At 41.1% G+C, this 26,193-nt stretch overlaps 2 protein-coding genes across 4 annotated transcripts in view; one reads left to right on the top strand and one right to left on the bottom strand.

Annotated features, from left to right (window-relative positions):
• Positions 1-22,349, top strand: part of CC2D2A (coiled-coil and C2 domain containing 2A) — a 45,644-nt gene extending 23,295 nt beyond the window's left edge. Inside the window, exons 19-34 of the mRNA XM_054172167.1 lie at positions 1,099-1,191; positions 1,986-2,077; positions 3,778-3,945; positions 5,523-5,628; positions 6,957-7,066; positions 7,186-7,282; positions 8,505-8,603; positions 9,273-9,449; positions 12,744-12,947; positions 13,391-13,480; positions 14,248-14,361; positions 14,628-14,762; positions 16,873-16,995; positions 17,599-17,657; positions 18,152-18,329; positions 20,668-22,349. Of these exons, the coding sequence (XP_054028142.1) occupies positions 1,099-1,191; positions 1,986-2,077; positions 3,778-3,945; positions 5,523-5,628; positions 6,957-7,066; positions 7,186-7,282; positions 8,505-8,603; positions 9,273-9,449; positions 12,744-12,947; positions 13,391-13,480; positions 14,248-14,361; positions 14,628-14,762; positions 16,873-16,995; positions 17,599-17,657; positions 18,152-18,329; positions 20,668-20,856 (2,034 nt within the window). The 3' untranslated portion in view covers positions 20,857-22,349. The remainder of the gene's footprint in view (positions 1-1,098; positions 1,192-1,985; positions 2,078-3,777; positions 3,946-5,522; positions 5,629-6,956; positions 7,067-7,185; positions 7,283-8,504; positions 8,604-9,272; positions 9,450-12,743; positions 12,948-13,390; positions 13,481-14,247; positions 14,362-14,627; positions 14,763-16,872; positions 16,996-17,598; positions 17,658-18,151; positions 18,330-20,667) is intronic.
• A 219-nt stretch (positions 22,350-22,568) lies between these two features.
• FBXL5 (F-box and leucine rich repeat protein 5) overlaps positions 22,569-26,193 on the bottom strand; it is a 35,328-nt gene continuing 31,703 nt past the window's right edge. For all 3 annotated transcript variants that reach the window (XM_009910429.2, XM_054172165.1, XM_054172166.1), the window contains exon 11: positions 22,569-22,912. In XM_009910429.2, coding sequence (XP_009908731.2) covers positions 22,836-22,912 — 77 coding nt within the window. In that variant the 3' untranslated portion in view covers positions 22,569-22,835. The remainder of the gene's footprint in view (positions 22,913-26,193) is intronic.

Raw genomic sequence — 26,193 nt, 5'->3', positions numbered from 1 at the left:
CAAGACTAATCCTAATTAGAAGTAAGATGATGATAGACACGTTACTCCAAGAGAAATTCCTGTTAGATCCAAAGAAAACATGTTTCACAAAGAGTATATTAAGGTTTTAGAACACACTGTCCAGGAAGTTTGTAGGATTGCCAACTCCTGAGATACTGAAAATCCTGATTAGAATGGTTCTTGCTTTGAGGGTTTAGATCAGATGACCACCAGAAGTCTCTTCCAACCTACATCATTCTAAGATTGCAACCTCTTCTTGTAAATCATGCATTCTAGGCCTCTGACTGTCTTAGTAGTCCTTTAGTGGGCCTCAGCCAGTTTCTCCTGTGCTTGTGAATACAAGTTGCATTTGTCAATACAGCTTCCACTGTAGTGCACCAGAATAGTAACCACTGCCCTGAGAAATGCTCCCTCTTTTCTTGTGGTGGTAACCAGTAATCATCTCAGCCTTTCTGTTAGGCTGCAGACTCTTCTCAAGCCTTAGACAAAGCAAAATTTTCACACGCTGGACACATAAAGACCTTTCACTTTCTCACAATGTACAAACAAAGATTTTTATTTTTTTTTCTTCTGCTATTAAATCTATCTATATTTCTTGAACTTAACTTCAAAACAACTCAGTGATTGTTTCTCAGCAAACTCCCCCGCAGAGTTTCTTCTGATGTGAGACAGTATGAAAACTAGTTATGTGTATTAAGCCAGTTCAGATTTCAGGTCATCTTCCATCAGCACCGCATCACTCTTGGTGTATGAAGGATTCTCCATAAAGCAGCTGCAGCAAGAGAAACCATTTCCGGTTCAAATGGAATTTCAGTTTACAGCAGGTCAAAGTTCAGCTTTAAGAGAAGAGAGAGACATCTTCAAGTTATTCATAGAACATTAATTTAGTTTATATTACTAACTTGATGGAATTCCTGTCTTTATTTGAGGAAGTTTAGCAATGCTTTTGCTATACACGTTAGCATCAAAACCAGCTTTATAAACCTCTGATACCTGTTTTGGTTTACTGTGGTCCATATTTTGATATGAACGAAATGTTTACCTTTTTTCATGCATATAATAAAGCACTGAATATTTATTGAATCCAAAACTCTTTAGGACTATGAGAAGAGACTGAAAGAGAGGGATGTGATTGACAGCAAAAATTACCTGGATGCACACAGAGCAGTTGTTGCCAACTATCTGCAGAAGGTAAGCTGTAAGAAATATGGATCCAAAGTATTTTTAAACCATATGTTGCTTCTATACTTAGATGCTTTAGTTCCATGAATACTAAAAACAGATTCATCTCTAAATGTGAGCTGCAGACTTTTTCCAAATTCCAGATTAGGTCTTAAGTGAACAAGTGGAGCTTTGTGTTTGACTCATTTAAAGCTATTGAAAAAAGGTGCAATTCTGGATTTTTCTAGCAGCCCCGTAAATTCCTTTTTGCTCCAGTGTCCCAGAGATCCGTCCTGTTGTGTCCAAGGTGCTCACTAAATTCCTTCTCCTCCTTATTTTCCTTCTTGTAAGCTGTGATGCTAAGACAATTATCTCCAAGAAAGCAGCCCTAGCCACTGTTCACATTTGATACAATTCAGTGCCTCAAATCAGTCATTTGATGCAACACAGTGTCTTGTCCTGCAGCCTAAGGCAGAGGGCATATCTTCCCATACCTAATACCATGCAGATTGCTCTACAGTCTTCTCCACAACTTCATTTAGATGTGGAAAAGAGACATCTATTAGTGTAATTCATTGTTGTGATTGTTTCTGGTGATGAACTGGTCACTGTTTCTAGCGAATCACTGTTTGTAAAATGAGGTCATATTGTGTTCAGAAGTAGCTGGTAGAAAGGAAATTTTCCTTGGACTGTGGCTCTTTTAAAATTGGTAAAAAATAAGAGAATGTGGATCTGGACATTGTGTTTAATAGACAGAATGCAAATACTTGCAATGGGTCTGGATTAGAAATGTATTTTTGTCTCTTCTCCTTCCCCATGCACAGGTTCGAGAATCAGTAATAAACCGTTTCCTCGTTGCAAAACACCATTTCCTTCACTCTGACCTTGTCAATGAAGAGGAGATTCCCAGCCTGGGGTAAGGAACTATCTTTATTTGTTCTAAGTCAAAATAATTTGTGTAAACCCATCTCTGGTCTATTTTTGCAAAGTGTATTGATGCACCTAACTGATGGGGTTTTGTGCTCTATATGATACATAAACTTCCAGTTGCTATGTGCCCCTCTGCCAGTGCAGACTGCGTTTTGATACACCAAGTGCTTAAAAACTTCTGTAAGGAAAGGGATGACTTTGGCAGAGATAATGTGGCAGCACGTAGGTAAGATTTAGCCAGATATAATGCAGCAGTCTGTGATCTGAGAAGCTGAACATAGCCCTGGCTGGTGCCAGATTGAATGATTTCCAAATATCAGACAAGGATCAGAGATAATAACACTCCTACTGGTTGTATAGGTGGTGTTCACAAAGTCTGTGCATGTGCCCCGCAAATAATGTGCAGCAGATTATTTAACAGTCATTTTCTTTATTTAACTTCTGTATTTCTGTTTGGTGTTCCTCAACGTTATCATATGCTATTTGCTTTCAGAAATGTTACTGGATTTGGAAATACTTCTTGTTTCTTTTCCTTTTTTTCTTCTTTTTTTGATTATTATTTTTAATACACTTTCTTTGAATTTATGTTCCAAATCCCATACTGGCTGATTTTGATATTTTTCAGTCATCATGGCACAGATAATTCTTAGTTAGTGTTGCTGAGTTAAAATGTAAGTAAACAGGTTGTGAAAGACAAGTTCTTTTATGTAAAAGTTTCTTGTGATGCCCTTAAAGTACAGACAAAGCTTTTTCAATCTAAACAGTTCCATCTGCTGGAGGCACAAGGACTTCCTCTCTTAGAAGAGCTCGTCCTATTTTTCAGTTCGTGTTTTCACATCACAGAATGGAACAATCCAAACAAGACCATAATCAGCTTTTACAGTTGTTTAAAATTGAAATCATAGAATGACAGAACTGTTAATGCTTTGTTGCTGTTTTCTTGTCATGAATACTAATTCATATGGAATTCTATTTGTTAATTTTGTGTGGCTAGTGAATTTAAAATACATCCTGATTTCTTTAAGGCATCTACTCGGTGAGATAATTCAGTAAATGATAATTTTGTGTTATTCTAACAGTAATTGCTATGGAATTTTCTGTATAAGGAAATAATGCCATTGCTTACCACATTTTTAAGTAGTTTCTGGAATGTTAGCAGTTAATAATTGATGTATAAAACATCTGCTTTTTATTCTTTTACTTTCCCCCCCACCTCTCTTTGGTTCTGCTTTGCCTTGAATTATAAGCTCTGAGGGTCCAGGGTATGTTGTGGCATATTCATTCTGCTTCCTATTGTTTGTTTTACATAGCTGTGTAATTAGATTTTTTTGCTTATTCCGTACAGTGGTTGTTGACAACTTTGTCAATGGCTAGATACCTTGTTTGTAGCCCCATAGTTTAGATCTGCCTCAAAGCTGTGTAATTGTCTTATTTGTATCTTGCCTTGTTTTGGGGGGTGGAAAACCACCACTTTTTTGTCACTTAACTTAAAATTTGTGAATTGTAAGACAGACCTGGATGGATTGTGTCATACTAAACAAAACATTTTGACATTTTATAGTTTGGTATGACACTGACAGGATATATTTCCTTTCTGTTAGTGCATAATTTGTATGTGTATCATGGAAATGCTAGAGCGCTGGATTCTATGCAAAAATGACTAAGTATCTGTTTTATGATTATTAGCATTTTGGGACTCAGCCTCTTTAAACTGACAGAGCCAAAACGTCCATTAAAGCCAAGAAGAAAAGAAAGGAAGAAGGTCACAGCACAGAACTTATCAGATGGAGACATAAAACTGTTAGTGAACATCATTAGAGCTTATGATATTCCAGTCAGAAAACCAGTGACAAGGTATGTTCAAACACCTGATTCCAGTACAGATCAATTTTTCTGGTTGCAGCTGCTTTGCTGACAGCTGAAGCAACTAATGATAAAAGTTCAGCTGTGTGTTTCGTCGTGATAAAAACATATATACATGGATCTGTTTATTAATGATCATAAAGAACTGCTCTTTTGTAAGTTTGTAGAATAATATGACCATTTGTCAATAAGAGCTAAATTCAAAGACTATATTCAGTCTGCCTAAGGAAGAAACTGGAAGATAACTTAGAGCTTTAGAATAGAATAGAATAAACCAGGTTGGAAGAGACCTTCAAGATCATCGTGCCCAACCTATCATCCAACACCACCTAATCAACTAAACCCTGCAACCAAGCACCCTGTCAAGCCTCGTCCTGAACACCCCCGGCGATGGCGACCCCACCACTTCCCCGGGCAGCCCATTCCAATGGGCTGATAACATTGTAACTGTTAATACTAGATGAATTATACCTGTTATTTATACTCAGGGCAATTTTAATTCCTAATATCTTAAATACCAAACATAAGCATTAAAAAATCCAGTCTTCGTTGTAGGGTGTAATATTTGCCTCCTGAGTGTAGCATGTTAGTCTTCTTCATGAACTGCTTAAGTTAATGGACTGAACCTAATTTGGCTCCAGTTACTTCAGGCACATGAAGGCAAAGCCTGCACTGCATGATGCTGTGTCATGCAGAGGTGCTTGCGCTGTGAACACCGGTTCTGTTCCAGAAGCCACATATTACTGCAGTGTTGTTGTCTCTCCCAAAATTAATACACCTTGCATTTAACTCAGAGGTGTTTTCAAGCTGAGCAATTGCTGTGCGTATAGGAGTTAGCACATCAATAATAAATACAATAAGCTTTTACTGTAATAAAGGTTCTGTTGGGTTTCTCTAAATAAGTGCATACTAAGGAAAGCAATTCATATTAGAAACGTTGACAGGAATGAAAAGGTGAAGATTTCAATTCATTACTCGTATTACAAAAATGAAAGTCTCTCAGTCTTTCTGCACTACATCATACCTTATTTTGGGCTGCTTTCCCTGTGAATGCTTTCTCTTTTGTAATCTCCACCGTGGTGGTTTTACCCACCCCCCCAAAAAAAAGTTAACTTCAAGTTGACACACTATAAAAATAAGCATACTAATTTTTATTTTACTTCAGTCATGGGTTGTCGATTGTGTCGTATCCATATGGGTTTAATTTTGTCACAGAGGCTTTGCCTGGATACCGTGAAGTCTACAATGATTATGAATTCTGTGGGGATTCATCTGCTTACACTGAAAAACCTGTAGTTCAGGGAGATTATGTGGTGAAGCAAAATCAGGGGCTATTAGTCATTTCAGGAAAGAGAAGACACAAAGCATGCTTTTGCAATGAGGCTTACAAGAGCTATGCACTCACTACCCCTTTCTGGCATTCTTTTCATGTTATTTAATCAAACAAACATCTTTCCAAGGTTAAAGTCATAACATAAAAATAATCAGAAGTATTTCCAGAATCCAGGGATTCATATTTTGTAATCTGTTCTCTGTCTTTTATTGTTGTTGTCTGTTTCCTCTTGTAGCAAACTCCATCAACCATCCAAATCCTCAAGGTCTTTTAATGAGATGTTTGCAGCCTCCCCAGCAGCTCACATCCCAGCTGACAGCCCAGACTGGGCATTCAACCAGGTAATACTACAGAGCTAACATTTGCTTACATCAGCTTGTGGGCATTCTTCTTTTCCAGAGACAGTGACATCCACCATCAGGAAGATATCTTATTATCTCCTTGGCCTCCAAAAAGATAGTAAAGCTGCAAAAGCTCAGAGAAGTGCAATAAAGATGTCAGAAATGCAGAATGACTACAGCATAGGGGAAAATGATAGGGCTTTTCATCCAGAATGGCAGTACTTGGGAGTAGAGAAGGGGGAATGTGGTTAAGAGGCAGAAAATCATGAGTAATGTGAAGAAGATGGACTGGGAATTGACTCCTTACTGTCTCAGTACAGGGGTGAGGGATCATCAAATGGAGCTAACAGGAATAAAGTTCAAGACACACATAACATTGTGGTTCTCCATGGAATAGTTAGTAGGTGCCCAGAGGAGTTGCTTACGTGTACTGTGGACTAAATTGGTTTTCTTGCATTGAAGTGAGTATCAGACAAGTATGAGGAAGAGTGATCCATTGGGAGTTACTGAATAGAAAAATCATTACAGGCTTTGAAAGTCCTTCATCTGAAAACAGTTGAAGCCTGGAAGAGTAATAGGAGAAAACTTCACATGTACCTTCTCTGTTCTGATTCTTCTACATGTGCTTGCCGATGGTCATTTTCGCAGCCTGAATTTTGGTCCCAGTGCACACTTAGTCTAAGCCAGCACAGCCATTCCTACAGCTGATGCTGAAACTGCATTTGTTTGCTATTAAGAAATAAATTCAGCATCATACTGAATGAGAATGGAAGCCCTTAAGGGTTTTTTCTTACGATTTGCCCTCAAAATAATAGCATTTTGAGATGTAGAAAAGATTCTGCCATATGAATCAGAACATTAATGAAATGTTCCATTAAGGCTTTTTAAAATCACATTAGGGGGTTGTTGTGTCTAGTAGCAGTTGCTTCTCTGTAATAGAAGCCAATTTCAGAGACAGCCAGGATTGTAGCAGTAAACTTCTTGGATTACAGATAAAAAATACAAGTGTGCTTTTTTCCATTGCTGTCTGCATCACATGCTGTTTCAGTTCCCTTCTTTGATTAGACAACCAGTAGCTTCCCCACTCTCAGGAGAAAATTTGCATGTAAATACGTCAAGTATTCGGAATAGACATCATCTTTTGGAAATGCCTACATGTCAAGCTGTTTGTTTGGTTTTTTAAAGCTTCGTAAATCGTAGAAGCCCGGGAAGTGCAATATTTAAGGTGCATTAGAGTTTTATCTAGGCTGGCACAGCCTGGTCTCCACAAAGTATACAGTTGAATTTTTATAGAGGCCTGTATCCTTTGTTTTAATCTGTATCTATAGGTCTTAGTCCGTCCTTTTGTAGAAGTTTCTTTCCAGCGAACAGTTTGCCGGACTACAACAGCAGAGGGTCCAAACCCCAACTGGAATGAGGAACTCAAGCTTCCATTTAGGTATGGCAAAAGGAAACCAAATTATTTCTGAGTTACAATACTTCTAATTTGAGCATGCAAATTCATTCAAGTTTTCCTGTTCTGCTCAAAGCACTTTGTTGGTTTATTAATCTTTTCAGAGCTCCTAACAGTGACTACAGCATGCACAGTTTGCAGTCAGTGAAGGATGAAGTCTTCATTAATGTTTTTGATGAAGTGCTTCATGATGCTGTAGAGGTGAGTTCATAACTGAAGGACAGGACACTTCAGAATATTGTGAGCTTTCTGAGGTTGACAGAAGATGGAAGATGACTTTTCAGTCTAATAGCTTTTACCATCCCGTGTATCTTCCTGTCTCTATTCTGCATTTCCATATGATTTTATATCTAGTCAGTACTGCAAGAGGGAGCAGTCTCTAGTGTCAGCCTTTGTCTGTACTGTGTCATTTGCTGGTAGAGTTGAACATGTGTATGAAATCTCTTTTACTGATATGCAATGAACTTGTTGCCTCTCAATTTTGGTATCTCCATATGAATTGTAGTCTGAACTCTGTTCTTAAACTTACTTTTTACTAAGTTCCAGATGATTTACCCCAGCTCCTGTATTTTTTAGTAATGATCTTTTTATGCTCTGACTCATCCTGTTTTACATGTGTTTGGTGACAAACACCCCATCTTTTCACTGTATTATATTAATTTTTTGAGTGAGATAAAAATTGCAAGCACTAGTAACAAGAAATATTTGTGAGCTCTTAGTGTTGGCATAACTCCTTCCCCTGCTGAAACCAGTGGAAGCTTTCCCAGTCACATTCAGCATGCACAAAAATAGCAGCACTCAAGATTCTTGAAAATACGACCCAAAAATAAATACTGCACACGTTTCACTGAGAGCAGAATTCTGTCCTCAAAAGTGAACTGATATTTGGCAAAATAAAAGGAAAGAAGGTAGTCTGGAAACTCAGATGTCACTCTAACCTGTAGAGATTATCTTACTTTTAAAGACCTGGTAGGCTGATGATTCTAGATCTGGAAATCCCTGGTAGGCAATACACATGAAAGCACTACTTCCATTCCATAGGGTTTACAGGAGAAAAGCCTTCAAAAAGCTTTTTTAAATACTAGTAAAACACTCTGTTATAAGCCCAGACCTTAATTTATGTTGTCTGAGGAGACTCTTGTGGACTCCTTGTCAGATTTTTGAGTTCTCCATCACAAGTTATACAGGACTTGAACTCTGAAGTGCAAGCATGTTGTATCATGGACCGCGATGTTGTAGTTGGTCAGCATGTGGCATGCTTGAAAGGCATGCAGAACGATCATTGACATACTAGTAGTTCAACTGATACTATAGTAAATTGTTAAAATAATCCAGAATTTTTATTAATGCTGTGATTAAATAGTTGAATTAAAGGAAATGAGGTCGGCTTACAAAGGTGTTATGTTGGGCAACTTTTTAATAGGACGATGGTGACAGAGGAAGTGAAATCCACACCCGTGTTGAGAGGCACTGGCTGGGATGTGTTAAGATTCCATTTACTACCATATATTTTCAGTCAAGGGTGAGTGTCAATAATTTGGAGTAAATCTCTTAAAATACAAAACTGGGGAATGGAAAGGAGTTGGTAATGAAACATCTGTGATGGCAGAGAGTGGTACAAAGGGCTGGTGAGTATTGGAGCAGTCCTCTGTGGGGAAGCTGATTGCATGGGCTCAGTTCCATTTGCACCCAAGAAGCATCAGCAGCTTCTGCCTGGAAGATGTCCATCTGGGGGTGCTAGAGCATTATTCTTGCATCACTCAAACATAGGTGAAGGCCTGCTGGTGTGATGCTTCAGAAGCATAATACTACAAACTGTATTTCATCATTTTCCAAGTACATAGTGCCATGTAGAGATTGCTGTTTGATGGAAAAACACTGCAAGCCTGGCACTCTTCCTTTCTGCAAGAAGTAGTGTGTATGATTTTTGTTACATTAAACATCAGTCTCCCTAATATGCAAGAGAGGCTGAAGTCCAGTTGTCATTAATGCATTTAACAATGAGATCTCTCATGTTTTCCCCACAGCTAATCAGTATATTTGTCATATTCTCTGATTTTATTGTTTTGCAATTCAGAGTAAAAAAGAAATCAAAGGTGTAAAATATTTACATATGAGTAGCAAATGTATTTGAGAAAAAAGGTTTGGAGTTTTGCTTCTAACGAGACATATTTCTCCATGTGTGTTGTAGATTGATGGTACATTTAAGGTGAATATTCCTCCTGTCCTCCTTGGCTACAGCAAAGAGAAGAACCTGGGAATCGAAAGAGGTTATGACTCTGTGCGCAGTCTGAGTGAGGCCTCCTACATAACACTGTTCATTACCATCGAACCACAGCTCATTCCTGGAGAGTCAGTCAGAGAGAAGGTAACTTATCGATAACTCCCTGTGTGCTTTTTGTTTCCAGTGGTACAGTTCTTGAGATGCAGGTAAGTACTTAGTGCACCAAAGGATGCAAGTACAAGTACAGAAGGATATCAATATACAATCTGTCCTACCTCACATTTTTCAGCTCAGTTCAATGTAGTTGGATGCACCATTAAGTCAGATGGACACTTCCAGCATGAGAAATAATTCTCCCCCGGTACCTAGCTCTGTTATTAACAGAAAGTAGATCTACATTCATTGTCTGTGAGCATATAATTTCTTCTTTACACCTGTAAACAATTAAGCGTTCATATGAGTATTTGCAAACAGTGGATATCAAGAAGGTGATGTAGGTGCAAGAGGTGCAAACATAGTATTTTCTTGCTTCTGTGTTTATACTGCTCAAATACACCATTTATTATTTGTGGCTTCATGCATGCCTCCAGATCTTGACAATAATTATTTTAAAAGCTGTTACTTTGGGGGTTTTCAGGTTTTTTTGCTAAACCAGAAGTGTGTGATCGTTTGAGGCTGTGCCTTTAAGACAAAACAGTGCTGGGACACTCTGGCTGAATGTTTTCGGTACTAGAACAAAAACATTCTGATATTCTAAACGAATTTCATTGGTGGATGGATAAAATGCAACTTTAGATTGTGGAGCAGTTAGAATTTTTTTTTTTTTTTTCTCAGTTCAGTGTGGTTTGGGAGTTGGGAAGTTTGGGTTTCAGCCTGTTCTCCCTGCCTGTTTCTCTGCGAACTGCTGGAGTTGGCCTTCAGATAAGCAAAAACTAATCCTGCATGGGCTTTTGAAAGCTTTATAACGATTCTTTTCCTTAATAACTTGCCTTTCTTTCTCTCTAACCCCTTTTCGGGAAAAAAGGGAGGTAGGGGGGGAGAGAGGGGGTTACAGAGAGGGGATCCCTCCTGGGGGAGGGATTTTTGTTGTGTTATTTCTCTTTGCTGTATATTTCTGTGCATATATTGTAAATACCTGTATATATTGTGTTATATATAACCTGCTTTCCATATATGCTTGTAAATATATAGCTTTGCTCCTCCGACTGGGTGAGCTGTGGTATCTTACTCTGTGGAGGAGGGAGAGCTAAGCCCTCTCTCAACCTACCACAAAGTGCCTTACACTAACAGCCCAAATATGTACCTAAAATGCTTACGCCTCTTGCTATTTCGTGTAACATTCTGCAATGATTTTGAGATCCATTCAGCAAGGTGTCTGTTTTTCATGCACAAACAGCAGCAGTTCGTTCATTTCCAATTCAGTGGTATGCTGGTCATTTATTATTAGAAACAAATAGGAGCTGAAGAGAAAGGCTTGTTGTTATGTAACTGCTTTTTTCAGCGTAAGTATAAAATTCTATGATGCATTCTAACCCCCCTCTTTCCTGTTAAATTACAGTCTTGGAAACTATCCAGTCCTATTTGTTCTTCTTCTCCTTGCCATACTGTGGGAGTTGTTATAATTTAGTACTGCTGAAAATAAAGAACATGAATAAAGCATTCATGGGTGCCTTCTAAAGTTACTTAGCCTGAATGATAAAATTATTACTAGGACTCAAAACTATAAATATAAACTTAACAGCCCGGAAGCACCTTTAATTAGATGAGACTTTATTCAAGAGTTTCATGGTTTTAATCTAAGGAAAAGGTTATGTATTGTATTAATGCTTAGTAAAATGGTGCAGTTTGGTAGCTATATTTAGAACTGATCTGAATGCTTTGGAGGGAAAATCCAGCATATTTAGGTCTACCTGACCTAAGTTCTTTCATTTCAAATATGATGGCAGGAGCTAAGTGGCCCTGGCCAAAACTCAGAGTTAAGGAACTGAAGTACCTTCCATTCCAAAGATGTGGCAAAGAATCATAGCACAGTAAATCAAAATGCAGGAAATGAATCCCATTCTAAGTAGCAGGAAATACATGTGAAAGCTTCTCCCACAAAGAGCCACACTGATAAGACAAGTGATAATGGGTCCAGGTTGCACTACAAAAGGTTTTATCTCAACATAAGAAGTTTTTACAGTGAGAACTGTGATTCGTATTAACAGTATCTCCAGGGACATGGTAGAGTCCCAACTACTGAAGGTTTTCAAGATGTGATGGGACATGGTGCCAGTCATTTGAAATACTTGTGTACTAGTTTAAGATGCCAAGCTTAATTTCAGTTTAATTTTATGATACCTTTTTTTGTTTCTTTACCTATTTTTCCTCTTTCCTTCTGTCCTTCCTGAATCTCCATATAGATGAATGAAATGCTTAAGAAGGTACAATATTAAATTAGAAAAGTATATAATTTATATAAATTACATGCATTTATATAAATTAAATCAGTTGAGACATAGTTGGGTTTGTGCCATTCAGTGATCTTTCTATGCTTTGCATTACTTGACTGTGACATAGTAGCTGTCTCTTTGTCTGTAATATTTGCAGCGAATGATTGCATTTCAATTTACACAGTGCCAGGGGCTGTTAATAACCACTGTGCACCTTCTCTGCTGACTTGGACATGCAGCTATAAGGCAGTGCCCAGCTGCTCCACCTCTGGCTTATTTCAGAGGAAGATTAACAAATGACAAAAAGTGGTTTAATATGAACAGAAATGCTATGAAGGGTGAGCTTTAATTCTCAGCACCCCTAGAAATGTATAAGGGATTGTACATAGATGAAAAACCTATTTTGACTGATGCTAATACCTTTAAATGATGGCCTCTTAAATATAAATATAAGCAGATAATTGTTACTGATATATAGATATATATAATATGTGCTTCTAGGTCTTGGTTTTGCTTCTGGAAAAATGGCATCTAAACCAGTCTGGAGTATATTAAGACTCATCTAAAGTTTACTTGGACCTTTCCTGCAATTATTTTGCTATTTTGCAGGGTTGTTACAGTATTGTTTATGTAACAAGCACTGGGATTTTGTGTATAATCTCAGCTGTGGTTTTAATGGAGTGTTAAGTGAGTAGCCTTTAGGGTTAGTACCTAACCATACTTGTTTACCTTTAATATGTGGTGTTTCATCCCTGCAGTTTTCCTTGGCTATAGCTTTCACATTTTGTAGTGCTTTCCTAAAGTCGGATCACAGATTCAGGTCATTAAGAGCATCTGTAAGTAAATGCAGATTGCTGATTTTCCATTGCCTTGACCTTGCAGACAGATGTCTGCAAGCCACATCATAAACCACAAGGAAACTGCAAAATGCACTCCTTTTTTATAAAGACTTAAACCCAAACTCTAAATGAAACCATTTTTGTATAAATTCTATCATCTTTTGAAGTTTGATACTGAAGAAGATGAGAAATTGCTCCAGGCAGCAGAAAAGTATGAAGCTGAGTGTACATCGAAGTTTCCAAGCCGCCAGTGCCTAACGACTGTGATTGACCTCAGTGGGAAAACAGTTTTTATTACCAGATATATCCGACCTCTGAATGCACCACAGGAGCTTCTTGATGCTGTCCCAGATAGTTCTCAAACAGCAGCAGTAAGTACTTGGAAAAGTCAGGGAAGGTTCTCAGATTTCAGAACGTGTGTGTTCACACATCCATGTAGACACATCACCGTTTATAGCTGTTCTTCTCGTAAAGGAACAGCTGGAGGTACAAAATAAAGTAGTAGTGACTTTATGATACTCAGTGAGTCTGTCCATGAGGATGTCGGAAAAGGATATTTGTCGCCTCTGGAACAAAATAGGGACAGAGTGTTGTCCTTAAAATGACAGTTCTGCCAAACCTCAACGGAAATAAATCATATCCCTCTTTGATATAAGTTCTAAAATGAGCTAGCTGCTGCTGTGAGGAGCTCAGCCTTTTGTCATTGTTGTCTGTGGAAACAGCACTGTGCCTCATATCTAATTTCATGCTGTTGTTGTTGGCTATCCCTGTTGGGAGCTGAAGGGGTGACTTCTGCTGTTTTATTTTCTTGCAGGAGCTGGTGGCTCGTTACGTTGCTCTCATTCCTTTTTTGCCAGATACTGTGTCATTTGCTGGAATTTGTGATTTATGGAGTACATCAGATGTAAGCAATGCAAATTCTTTATCCTCTGGAACGTGATATAACATCCTAGCAGGCCCTGCTTTCAGGGGGAGATTGTACCAGAGGAGCTCTTGAGGTCTCTTCAGACATGAATTAATCTGTGATTCTATTACTGTGAAGACTTTTTCTGTATAAGGAAAAGGAATGAAGACCAAGGATGCAGAAAAGTTGCTTATCCAAAATATTTATCTTCAATAGTTTGTAATTGATTGACCCTCAGGGTCAATGCTCAGGGCTTTAAGCTTTTCCTGTTGTTTTGTTGTTGCTGTTTTTCCCAGTTACAAACCAAGACAGAATGTACAAGTGAAAGGGTGCTGACTGCTAGAGACTTCAGACTAAACCTGAACATTGTAGTTCCAAGGAACTAGAGACAAGATGTTGCACTTAATGTCCACAGTAAGGGGACACTCAGCCTTCTCTGTCACATACAAATAAGTCCCATCATCTGCAGCATAACAGCAGATACTAAGTTAACCACAGATGATATTTTCACCATCTCAGAACTTTTCTGTACATTTCAGAACAACTCAAAAGGCAAAGATTCTGGTTCTTGTGGTAAAACCTCAGCCCTGCATCACCAGCATTCATTTTTCATCCCGCATTTTGAAGCAGTGCACAAAACCCAATAAAGATCAGCTGCATAGATCTGAGGGGACTCTTGCTTCAGAAGTGTTCAGAAATAAATTGGTATGCAGTTGTTAACTGCATTGAAAGACCTTAATTTTTATTTCATTTTCTTCCTCAATTAGCAATTTCTCTATCTTCTGGCGGGAGATGAGGAAGAACATGCTGTGCTCTTGTGCAATTATTTTCTTGGTATGGGAAAAAAAGCCTGGCTCGTCATTGGAAATGCTATTCCTGAGGTAAGAGGATTTTTTTCATTTGGTCTGAATATTAACTTTTATTCTGTGAAGTATTTGGTTCCCACCCAGGGCTGTGTCTGCCCAAAATTCCTCTGCCACATAAAACACATTGTTATGTGCTTGTTGAATTGTAATGAACATGTAAATTCTTCCAATCGGTTCCACGCCCCAGCCCTCCCAAATAGCAAAAATATTCCAAACAATACAAAGCATGTCTTGGTAGCCAGTTTTATTACATCTTCCTCATACTATTTTTCCCTTCCTAGGGACCAACTGCATATGTATTAACTGTGGAGCAGAGTCAGTATGTGATTTGGAACCCCAGTACTGGCAGTTTCTATGGGCAGTATGATACTTTCTGCCCCTTACAGAACGTATATTGTCTGATCAGCTGTGATAATGTAAGTGCACCCAGTCCTGTCACATTCCTATACACATGAGAGTTGGTAACTTGATGTTTTTCTTGACCTTATGCATCATTTGTTCGTGAGTGTAACTATATTTATGTTACTGTATTATTATTGGTTTTATTCAATCGTAAGTATCTTTTTAAATATTTTAAATACTTTAAATATTTAAGAAAGATTTTTTTTTAATTAGCATTTAGGTGGATCATGACATTTGTTCATATAATTTTTGTAAATGGGTGGGTTTTACTTATGTTTCCCAGTTTGGATTACCACTGCTTAGCTGACAGAGAGTAACTCCTCACAGCTAACAGTTTGTAGGTGAAATACAACACATTGGAAGCAGTGGCTTGAACTGTTATGTGTAAGGGCTGAATGATTCCACATGCAAAGCACAGAGCTGGCACTGAAGGCACAAAAACTGTACTGATTTTTCTGCCTGTGCCACACCCTCCTGTATATTTGCTGTGAAAGAGAAGCAATGTCAGGACATGTTCCAAATGTATTCATTGTCTGGCTGGAAACCCCCTGAGACAGAGCAGGTGGGGGAGAGCTGTGCAGCTCAGGGCAGGTGAACCAAAGGTTAGAGCATGGGGCAGAGCTGAGCCTGTGTCAGGAGGGACAGAAGCCCTGGGCAGTTTCCTGCCATCAGCATTCCCTGACTTGGCTGGAAGGCAGCCCTCACAGCTTCTGAGGGACACAAGCAAGGCAGAGAGATGTGTGACAGTCTGAAAGTGAGGAAACAGAAGGTGAGATGTAAAAAACAAAATGGAAGCTTAGGTCTTATTTGAATGAAAACTGGAAGGAGAGTTTGTAAGTTTGCTCCTTAGTTTTTGGGGAAACCTTAGAAGGAAGCAGTGAGTCAGGCCTCCATTGTGCATCAAAGTATAGCAAGCATTTGCTTTTATATTCTCTTTGTACCCCGAGAAGTCATGTGAGGTGTCACATAGTTTAAGTTTTGGGTTCTGATCTGCTGGGACATCAGTGCTGGCAGCCTAGTCAGCTAACCTTGAACTGCATTACTCAACAGCATCTTTCAAAGCGACTCATGGCAGTGTACGTGTGACTGAGCAGGTGTGCTGCCAGCAGAGCAACACCACTTCATCTCTAACCAGGGAAGAAACAGCTATGTTGTGTCACAGAGGCTGCTCACGGAACAATCCATTATAATAAGTTACACATTAATTAGTACATTGATATAGTAATTGTTGGTATGTGTTGCAGCCTTAGCAGTAGTTATTTACAGGTTCTTTTGAACAAGAAGCTTACAATGCTTGCAGGCCTCAGACTAGGTTCAAACACAGACCAAACTGAACATCAATAAAGGAGTGCAAGAAGTGGGTTCCCGCTTGATGACAACATATACACAGAAGCTGTGTCTGCAATATCTTATTTACATTCTGCATCATCAGCTTGAAACAGCAATGGTGCTGAGGTGCAGCAGAGCACCAGGTGTCATAGCCACAGCTACACTGTGCTGGGCCATTGGAAGAATCCCACCAGCAGGCTTGCACAGCAAACCAGAGGGGTGGGTATGCAGCTGAGGACAGGGGAAGAAAATCTGTAGTATACTGTGACCCAGCACCATGAGATGCTGATGTCATGGTAGAGATGCAGCAGGGAGAGCTGCCAGCTGCAGACAGTCATTCTGTTGATCCATGGGTTGCAGCCCTTACTCAGCAGCACAGGACATGACAAGCCAGCACCATCTCTTTTGATAGGAGCATGCAAAAGCTGCACGTCAGCTGTGACCATACACGACTGCCTTGCTTGTATGAGCTCATACTGGTAACTGGTGTAGGAGGCCAAGATTATATAGGACTGCCTTGCCACGGTAGGTGGAATGTGTTCTGTGATTTAGACTGGACATTAGGAAAAGCTTCTTCACTGAGAGAGTGGTGAGGCATTGGAACAGGCTGCCCAAGGAGGTAGGGGAGTCACCATCCCTGTAGGTGTCCAAGAAGCTTGTAGATGTGGTGCTTCAGGATATAGTTTAGTAATAATGGTAGCTGGGTTATGGTTGTACTCAATGATCCTAAAAGTCTTCCAGTCTTAATCAGTCTATGATTATGCTGAAAGTTAAACTGAAATTGCTTTCTTGCAGATTTGGTTTAATATGCAAGAATATGATTCCCCAGCAAGGATAGCTTTTGATATCAGCAAACCCAAACTCTGGAAGTCTTTCTTTTCAAGAAGCTTGCCATACCCTGGTCTCTCCAGCGTTCAGGTATTAATGGGCCTAGTACCAGCTTAATGTGAGGGGGTGAGAAATCACAGATGTGGCATAAAGAAGCAGAGATTAAGTTCTTTGGGCTTCTGGGGTTCAGTGTAGTTATGGAGTAGCACTGGGTTTTTAAAGGATTTGTACAGGCACTCTTTACAACCATTAAACAGATGTTTGAGTGGAATGCTGGTTGTTTTTTCCCAGCAAACTTCAACTGATTCTACCTTTGAGAACCTCTAGAGAAGTTCCTGTCTGTTCTCTGAGGCTGTGCCTACAGCCAGGACATTCTCTTCATGCCAGGACATTTTCTTCAGCACACCGAGCCACTGTAACTATGTTTTTGTTAAGGATCTGTCCCGTTTACATCACTATGGTCCTGAGATCCTGCATGGATAGCTACAGGACAACAGCTGTGCATTCCTTCTGTATAAAACCAAATACTTTGCCTATTCCTGCCTTTCCCTGCACCCCCCCACCCCTGAGTCATGTCTCCACTAAGTAACAGAGAACTCCTGTGAGTACCAGCCAGGCAGTAACTGCTGAAGTCACACTGTTGAACAGCTAGAAGAGACTGCTCCGGTTAACATTTGTTTCATTTATTGCTAGCCTGAAGAATTAGTTTATCAGTGCTCAGACAAGGCTGCAGCGGTGGAACTTCAGGGCAGGTAACTACTTCAACCAAAATGCTGTCAGTGCTGATCACTGGGTGATGCTGGGTCCTACAAACCTGCCTTGAATGCTAGAAATTGGGAACAGCCAGAAGGAAAAAAAAAAACAAATCGATCAGAAGCTGTAGTTCACAGAGCTTTTTAAAATTCTTTTGTTCAACAGCTTGCCAGAACCAACTGATCATGGCTGCACAGCTACTAACAAAGTGCTGCGGAAGGAGGAGAGAGTGTCAAGTAAAACGGGTTGCAAGTCCTTGGCCTCCCATTCTGTTACAGAACGTGCAGCTATGCTGGCATTGCCGTTCTGTGCTTTTATGATCTCTGGAAGTCCCTTCCAACCCCTAACATTCTGTGATTCTGTGATCAGGTAGCAGTACCTGTAACAGAGGTCTTTTGTCTTCCCCAAAAATCTGTAGTGCATCAAGGGAGGTCAGTTCAGAGGACCGGTGGATAAATGCTGGACTGGTAACTATCAGTTCATTTTATTGCAGGATTGAAAAAATATTAAAAGAGAAGATTATGGAATGGAGACCAAGGCACCTAACTCGTTGGAACAGATACTGTACTTCTACCCTGCGTAACTTTTTGCCACTCCTGGAACAAAACCAAGGCAAAGATATTGAAGATGACCATCAGGCAGAGCTGCAAAAGCAGCTGGGAGATTACAAGGTAGTGTTGCATTGCTTGTGCATAAAAATTGGGATCTAAATCTTGAGGATTCAGTATCACTGCTCTCTAGTACAGAAGCATGCCCTGTGCTATTTATTTGCTTATCTTGGGTACAAAAGTTCTTGTGATCCTTGGTAGTACAGCAAGTAGGTAGTTACAGAGTGAAGGACTGATGATCTGGTTCCTTTGTAGCACAGAATAGCATACAATAGCATAGACTAGAATAGGATGGAAATTAACCAGGTTGGAAAAGACCTTCGAGATCATTGAGTCCAACCTAGCACCCAACACCATCTAATGAACTAAACCCTGGCACCAAGTGCCTCATCCAGTCTCTTCCTAAACACCTCCAGTGACGGTGACTCCACCACCTCCCTGGGCAGCACATTCCAATGGCAAATCTCTCTGTGCAGAACTTCTTCCCAACATCCAGCCTAAACCTCCCCTGGTGCAGCCTGAGACTGTGTCCTCTTGTTCTGGTACTGGCTGCCTGGGAGACAAGACCAACATCCGCCTGTCTACAACCTCCCTTCAGGTAGTTGTAGACAGCAATAAGGTCACTCCCAAGCCTCCTCTTCTGCAGGCTAAGCAACCCCAGCTCCCTCAGCCTCTCCTCCCAGGGCTGTGCTCCAGACCCCTCCCCAGCTTTGTTGCCCTTCTCTGGACACCTTCCAGCAACTCAACATCTTTCCTAAACTGAGGGGCCCAGACCTGGACACAGGACTCAAGGTGTGGCCTAACCAGTGCCAAGTACAGGGCAGAATGAGTTCCCTGCTCATGCTGGCCACGCTGTTCCTGATGCAGGCCACCTGGGCACACTGCTGGCTCCTGTTCAGCCTATTATCCATCAGTACCCCCAGGTCCCTTTCTCCCTGGCTGCTCTCAGCCACTCTGACCCCAGCCTGTAAGCAGTGCATGGGGTTATTGTGGCCAGTGTGTAGAACCCGGCACTCGGATGTGCTAAATCTCACACCCTTGGACTCTGGGCATCCGTCCAGCCAAACAAGGTCCCTCTGCAGAGACCTTCTACCCTCTAACAGATCAACTCCTGTCCCCAGCTTGGTGTCATCTTCAAATTTACTCATGATGGACTCAATCCCCTCATCCAGATCATCAATAAAGCTATTGAACAAGATGGGGCCCAGCACTGATTGCCGGAGGACACCACTAGTGCCTGGCTCCAGCTGGATGTGGCACCATTCACCACCACTCTCTGGGCTCGTCCCTCCAGCCAGTTCCTAAGCCAGCTCGAGAGCGCTGCTGTCCAAGCCAGGGGCTGACAGCTTGGCCAGGAGTTTGCTGTGGGGGACGGTGTCAAAGGCTTTGCTGAAGTCAAGGTAGACTACATCCATAGCCTGCCCCAGATCCACCTGGCAGTCAGCTGGGCAGAGGAGATCAGTTTGGTCAGGCAGGACCTGCCCTTCCTAAATCCATGCTGGCTGGGCCTGATCCCTTGCCCATACTGTAGAATCATAGAATTCTATATATATATATTCTGTAATTCATACTGTAAGTGCTGTGTGATTGTTGTTGCTGAAGAGAAAAACTTTGTTGGATGTAAAGATAAATTGGCTGCACTGGTCTTGTATTTATGTATTGGAGGCAGTGACTGTTGCAGTACAGCAGTAATACAAGTGTGGTCTCCTGTCACTGGATCTTCAACTCTGTTGCATTAACCCTTAAGGCTGGTCAGTAATAACCTGACAGTAGTGCTGAGTAGTGCTACAGCACCCAATGACAGCTACAACAGGATGCTTTACTTGTTTTCTACTCTTCACCCTTTAAAGGCAGAATTATGTACTTCAGTATTGTCTGCAGCCACTGGTATAGCCATGTAGGCTTCCTCCAGGCTCTTCTGAAAGTTAGGTTCTTCTTGCTCTTCATGCAAGACAGATGGGCTGAGAGTACTGCACACAGCAAACTGCTTCAGTTCCTGTTGGACCTGAAAGATATGATGGGCAGGAGAAGTCTGCCACCTCAAATGCCCCAGCCAGTGCCAGCAGACCACAATGAATTAAAACCAGTGAAGCAACAGCAAAGTTATGCTGTATGTGTTCATTGCTGTAACTTGATGCTAGTGGATTTCTAAACATCTTCAGTCTGGGTTAAGTTCAACATGAAGAGGAAAGATGTCAGAAGTTTGGCTGGAGTACATGGAAGAGGCAGAAAGTATCAACATACAAACCAAGATTTTTTATTGCATCTCCTCAGGCCAGCAATAGAAAAGATAAATGACGATGCACATTTCGAAGCCATGATTTTTGAAGCCATGTATGTATTCAGCTGCTTTTACCTTTTCTTCTCACCTTATGTGTCTTTCCCTTTTTCCTTCCCCCAGGTCTCTGGATTTCCTATCCACATGCCATTTTCTGAAGTCAGGCCTTTAGTAGAAGCTGTGCACAGCACAGGAGTTCACACCATTGATGTTGCCAGTGCTGAATTTGCCCTGGCTGTGTACGTTCATGCTTACCCCCAGAGCGTTCTCTCAGTCTGGATTTACGTTGCCTCGCTTGTGCGAAACAAGTAACCGCCACGTACAGCCTGGGACAGACAGATGTGTCTGTGTGTCTGCACCTGCAGACCAGGCAGGATGACTCAGGGAATTTGCTTAGGTAGGGAGAAGTGTAAGAGATTTCTCACATTACTTGGGATAGCTCAAATCAGCATTGTAAAAGTTGAATGAGAACCTGGTGCTTAGTAGCTGCAAACACGAGCAGTATCCACCCTATAGCCACTGAGAGACCACTTGAACTGCTCAGGAAGAGACTGACATCTTACATTTAATTCTAGTACTAATGCCCGATTTTTGTACAGTGTTTTATAGCTCCCAGTAGTACATCACATGTGTCCACATGTAGTGACATTGCAGCATGAAATAGTGCACTTCAACCACCTTATCTTCAGGTGACACTTGGTTCCTGGAATCGTGCCTTGAAGACCATGGTTTTAGCTTGTCAATTATTGTTTGTGCACACCTTCCTCCTCTTCAAAGACACAAGCAAATACAAAGTTAAGAGTCTTCCAGTACCCAAGTTCCTGAATGAATGTCAGGATTGTTTACCCATGAATTAATTTCAAGCACCGAAGGCCACACTTCAGTTTTTAAGAGGCTGCTTCATATTTAATGTATTTGTATAATTAGAGGTGCAAGACAACATTTTATTAAGGGCAGAAACAATGTAATAAATATTTTTACCTAACTGAAGTGGAAGCTCCTTCCTTTTGCACAAGAATTTGATGAAATTACTTTGGAGTACAAAATCCTTATCTGCAAGACAGCCTAATAAAAAAATTATCCAGATTTGCTTATTAGTAGAGAAGTAGTGCTGCTAACTGCTACATCTGCAAGCAATCTATATCCTTTTCTGCAGTTACCTTTCTAATCAAACTGAAATGAAAAGGAGGGTGGGCTGAGCTTTGGTATGTTCTGATGCTTCTAATGCTTCCTAAGATTGGTTTTGAGCTATACTCAGACACAGAAGCTTTGGTTTAGAGGCTGGGGTTGCTGCCACAGGTTACCCTCTATAAACCTCCAGATAAAAGAGTAGCTGCATTGTCATCACACAATGCTTTGCTGAACAACACTAGTGCCATCTCCCAAGTTTAGTCTAACTTCCCTTCAGAGAGGGGCGAAGAAAAAACATGGTGTAAAACAAAAAAGAAATTTCTGCAGTCCTCAGCTGTATCTCACCTCTGCACAGAAAATGGCACCTTGCAGCATGGAGGAAAAGGACCTCCAGATGCACCTTCCCAGCTCCCACAGCCACCACCAAGTTCACAGCTCCGCCATCGCCACAACATCCACCCACACAAACTCTGCGGCCTACCAGCGTGGTACATCACCATATTATGTCTTAGAAGCACAGATGTCCAAAGGCTTCAGCCACATTGAGTGGTGGGAATGTTTTATTTGAGTACGTCATTCAAGCCCAAATACAAAACCAAATGCAAAAGGAAGGTGGGAATTTCCCTAATTTTGCAATAGAAAGAACAACTTCAGGATGACAGGATAGGAGGCAGGGGGGGATGGGGGGGCAGGGAACCAAGGCTCCTAAAGATGCAGAATTGTTACCCAAATGCAAACAATACATTTCAAATTCTCTGCAGAGCTTTATCTGGTAGTTGTGGTTTCAAAATTATTTAAAAAACCCAAACCCAGCATTCAGTTAACATAAAATAATCCAGTAAAGTATATTTAAGTGCCAATCTTAGAAGAAAGCGGCATTAAAAAACCCACAAACAAACAAAAAATCTGAATGTTTTCCCATCTTCCCCAAGTTAAGTAAAAGAAAACCCAACACCCTTCAAACCAAAAGAGGTTGTGAGGTTCTTACAACACTGTACAGTACACTCAAAATTAAGAGCTGGAGGTTGTGGGCAGGGTCGGGCTAGTATAACGAATCTCACTCCAAGGACTGTTAACACAAGATGCAGACTGTAAGTAAAGTGCATGAGAGGAAGCCTGCTCAGCTAAATGAAGTAAACTGAAAGGGCAGGAGTCAGCGCTCACTCGCCAGAGCGGCAGCAGGCCCGAAAACCACACTGCAAGTTCTGGCATCCACTGGCGGTTTCAGCATGAGGACCTGCACAAAAACAGAACAGATGTGAAAAGAAGAGAAGGCCGTTTAGCAGAGTTCTTGTCACCTGAGCATCCAGAAAATGCCTCCCTTAGTCCAATACACTAAGCTCCATTCAGCATGTGGAACAGCTATTTGGCAGAATACTTCTGCTCTGATAGCTTAGCCCCAAGAAGATCACACACTCAAACAGGACACAGATGCATGATGAGCAACACTAGGAAGAGCAAGTTTCAGCATGCTCTCACATCACAGCTAGGTCTTAGAATTGAGGAGTACTTTCACAGTGCATATTTAACTCCCATTTTTTACATTCAGATGATGGCCTCATGGCATTACCAAAGAAACCATAATCTCCAAAACTTTCTCCTGGAATGGAAACATTCCAGTGACCATTCAAAAAGAGAGCTGTAAGCACAGACAGCACAAACCAGGGCTGTCGTTCTACCCACCTCCACTTACCTTTGCTTTTGTTATCCCTTCAATTTGAAATGTTAGAGTGATCAGGAGGTAAAAAAACTATTGCAGGATTTTACTTCCTGCAGCCTGCTTTAGAGACACACACATTTACGTTCAGGTTGGCTCAACTCTGGCACCCAGCATAAACTGGAAGTGGGTTGCTGAGTTTACCAAAACCAGCTGGTAAAGACCTAACCAGGACCACCCAAATTTGCCCCACTCTTTGTATTTAAGACAAACCAAAGAATATTTAAGGTGTTTTTAGTACATTTAGAAAAGACCATCAAAATCATATAATTAACTCAGGCACCACATTATGTCTGGCTTGTCTTTTTCCCCTTGAACAGTAATTTAAAAATCATAAATTCAATTAATGTCCAAGAACCTGGTGTCTGGAAGTCAGCTTTCTGCTTCACGCCACACACTGATGAGCAACATTCTACAGTGTAACTAAGTTAATGTGCATGAGACCGAATAAAACAAACCTGAGGCTCTAATGAAGGACAATGGTTACAGTATGCAAAGCAGCGAACTTCTCATTTGTCAGTGGACTCATCTCCCTTTTCTTTTTATTCACCTGAACTAAATTTTGATCCTTCAAGTCACTTACGAGCTAGGTTGAAAGCGTCTTCCTAAGTCCTTTAAAAAGGAGACTCGGTGCTTCTGAACAGCTGGTTCAACAGAGCATGTTCTGTGCAGCAGCATTTCCCAGGTTGAAGCTGACCTTCCTCATCACTGCCACAGCTAAGCAGCGCAGCAGGGAAATTTTGAAGCAACTGTCATGGGTCTAGTAAAATGCTTGTTGACAAAGGGAACAGAACCACAGCATCCCAAGGCACAGAACACTCAGTATTTCATTATTGCTCTCCATCCTTTTCTTGCTCATTTTAAAGAATGTTATTCCTCATGATCACAAATGGAACATAAAAACCTGCCCTTCTGGGTCTGACCAAGGGTCCACCCAACACTGCCTTCTCATCACTGCCAACAACAAGTGCTGCCTGGGGAGACGACACAAGCCTACTGTGCATACCTTTGATGGCTTCCCAGCATCCCTGACTGCTGTAAGCAGGGACATTCAAGTCCACTCCCTGTAGTAGCTGTTTATGGTTCAGGTGTGCACACATTGATTTAACCTCCTGATACTAACTGCTTCTACAATTCCCCTCTGGACCAAGCTGCAGAGGTTCGCTTACATTTTGCTACCTGCTTTAAATCAATCACCTGCCCACTTCATCTACGGTCACTGAGCTCCATCACCTCAGAATTCGGAGAGCTACTGCTGCACATTCACCTCACGTACTGCTTTCCCAGTTCTGTAAGCAGTCTCATCCCCCTATGAATCTTCTCATTCCCAAACTGAAACACTCCAGTCTTTTGAGTGTCTCCTTGCAAGACAGTTGCTCAGTTCCCTAAGTCTCTCAACAGACCTCTTCTGTATTTTCAGTAACTCCCTTGCAAACACTCCTCAAGATGGGGAGACCAAACCCACATGCAGTGCTCCAAAAGCAAATGCCCCAAGGCTTCCAGGGCCACGCAGCAACACCCTTTGTCCTGTTCTCAACCCCCTGAAGCAAAATGGTGACTTTTTTGGCTGCTGCTGCAAACAGGAAAGATCTCAGAATTAGCACCAACAGCTCTCTGATGTCACTGCCCCCCACCCCCTGCAACCACCAGCTCTGATCTCAGTTTCATGCAGTCACAGTTTGATTACCCCCAGTCACGCAGACACAGAACCACACATACAGCTATACTGAAGCTCATACATACACGTCCTGGGAATCTTCAGCTCAACCATCGTTACTTCACGCAGCTCAGCACTCAAGACCTTGGAGGTTACTGTGTGTGCTTCTTACCCCACAACAGCAATGGACATGCTACATGAGACTGATGACAGCACAGCGCGGGGAAGAGGGCAAGGGGGGTGAAACAGGAAGAGAGATGTCACATCCCAATTTAAAATTCATACCAGTCTTACAGCAACCTAAACTCTCAAAAACTTACAAGTAAACTTTTCAGATGATAAAGTGAATAGGTTCACTTGCTCATTTTCTAAGCACTGAATTACAAATGGTATTAACCACATGACAGTAAAAATTCACGCTCCTTCCTGTGCTGTATTTCCTGTCCTGTACCTAATCCTCCTATCATCAAGCTTCCTTTCCTGTCTCTGATAAAGAACTTGAAATTAAATATTCAGGGTTCAAACCACATCTCAAATCTGCCACTCTTATCTTCTTCCCTGGCAATTCCCCCAATTCAGAGAGTATTTTATGCTCTTGTTACAACAAGGTAGTAAGCGTCCTTAATGGTTGTTTCAACAGCAAGGCTATTTGGTTAGGAATCATTTCATTTGTCTTGATAGACCAACTCATGTCCTCTATCACAGGTCCCTTCTCTCCTCTGTTAAATACCCTGGCCCTCCTCCTTAGATTATTCTTTTTACATGTGACACAGGCAGCAAAGTTCAAATGCCATTGCTTTTCATAGCCACAGAGACGAGCTTTCTTTCCCTAGATTTTATTTATTCCAACTGACTTTTGGCTACAAGTTCACGGCTTTTATCTCTCATTTTCCCAGTATTTGCTACTGACCTCACTCAGACTGGACTTTTATTTTCAAACCATGTCCGTTTAAATCCTGTTTTGTTTGGACTCTGTATGTAAGGTCTCCGACTCATCTCACCTCATCGATGCACCAGGTTAAGCAATCTGGTAACAGTGCAGTTCTGTTGATGTGGTTGAGGGAGTGAGGTGGTCACTTCAGACCTCACTGAGGGGCTGAATCACTCCCAGAAGGGTGCCCTCCTCTTTCTGCTGACCATGAAA

Source organism: Dryobates pubescens, chromosome 23 (genome assembly GCF_014839835.1).
Source record: "Dryobates pubescens isolate bDryPub1 chromosome 23, bDryPub1.pri, whole genome shotgun sequence".
In the NCBI taxonomy this organism is placed as follows: domain Eukaryota; kingdom Metazoa; phylum Chordata; class Aves; order Piciformes; family Picidae; genus Dryobates; species Dryobates pubescens.
The sequence above is the reverse complement of the archived record's forward strand: the minus strand, read 5'-3'. Positions and strand labels throughout refer to the sequence as shown.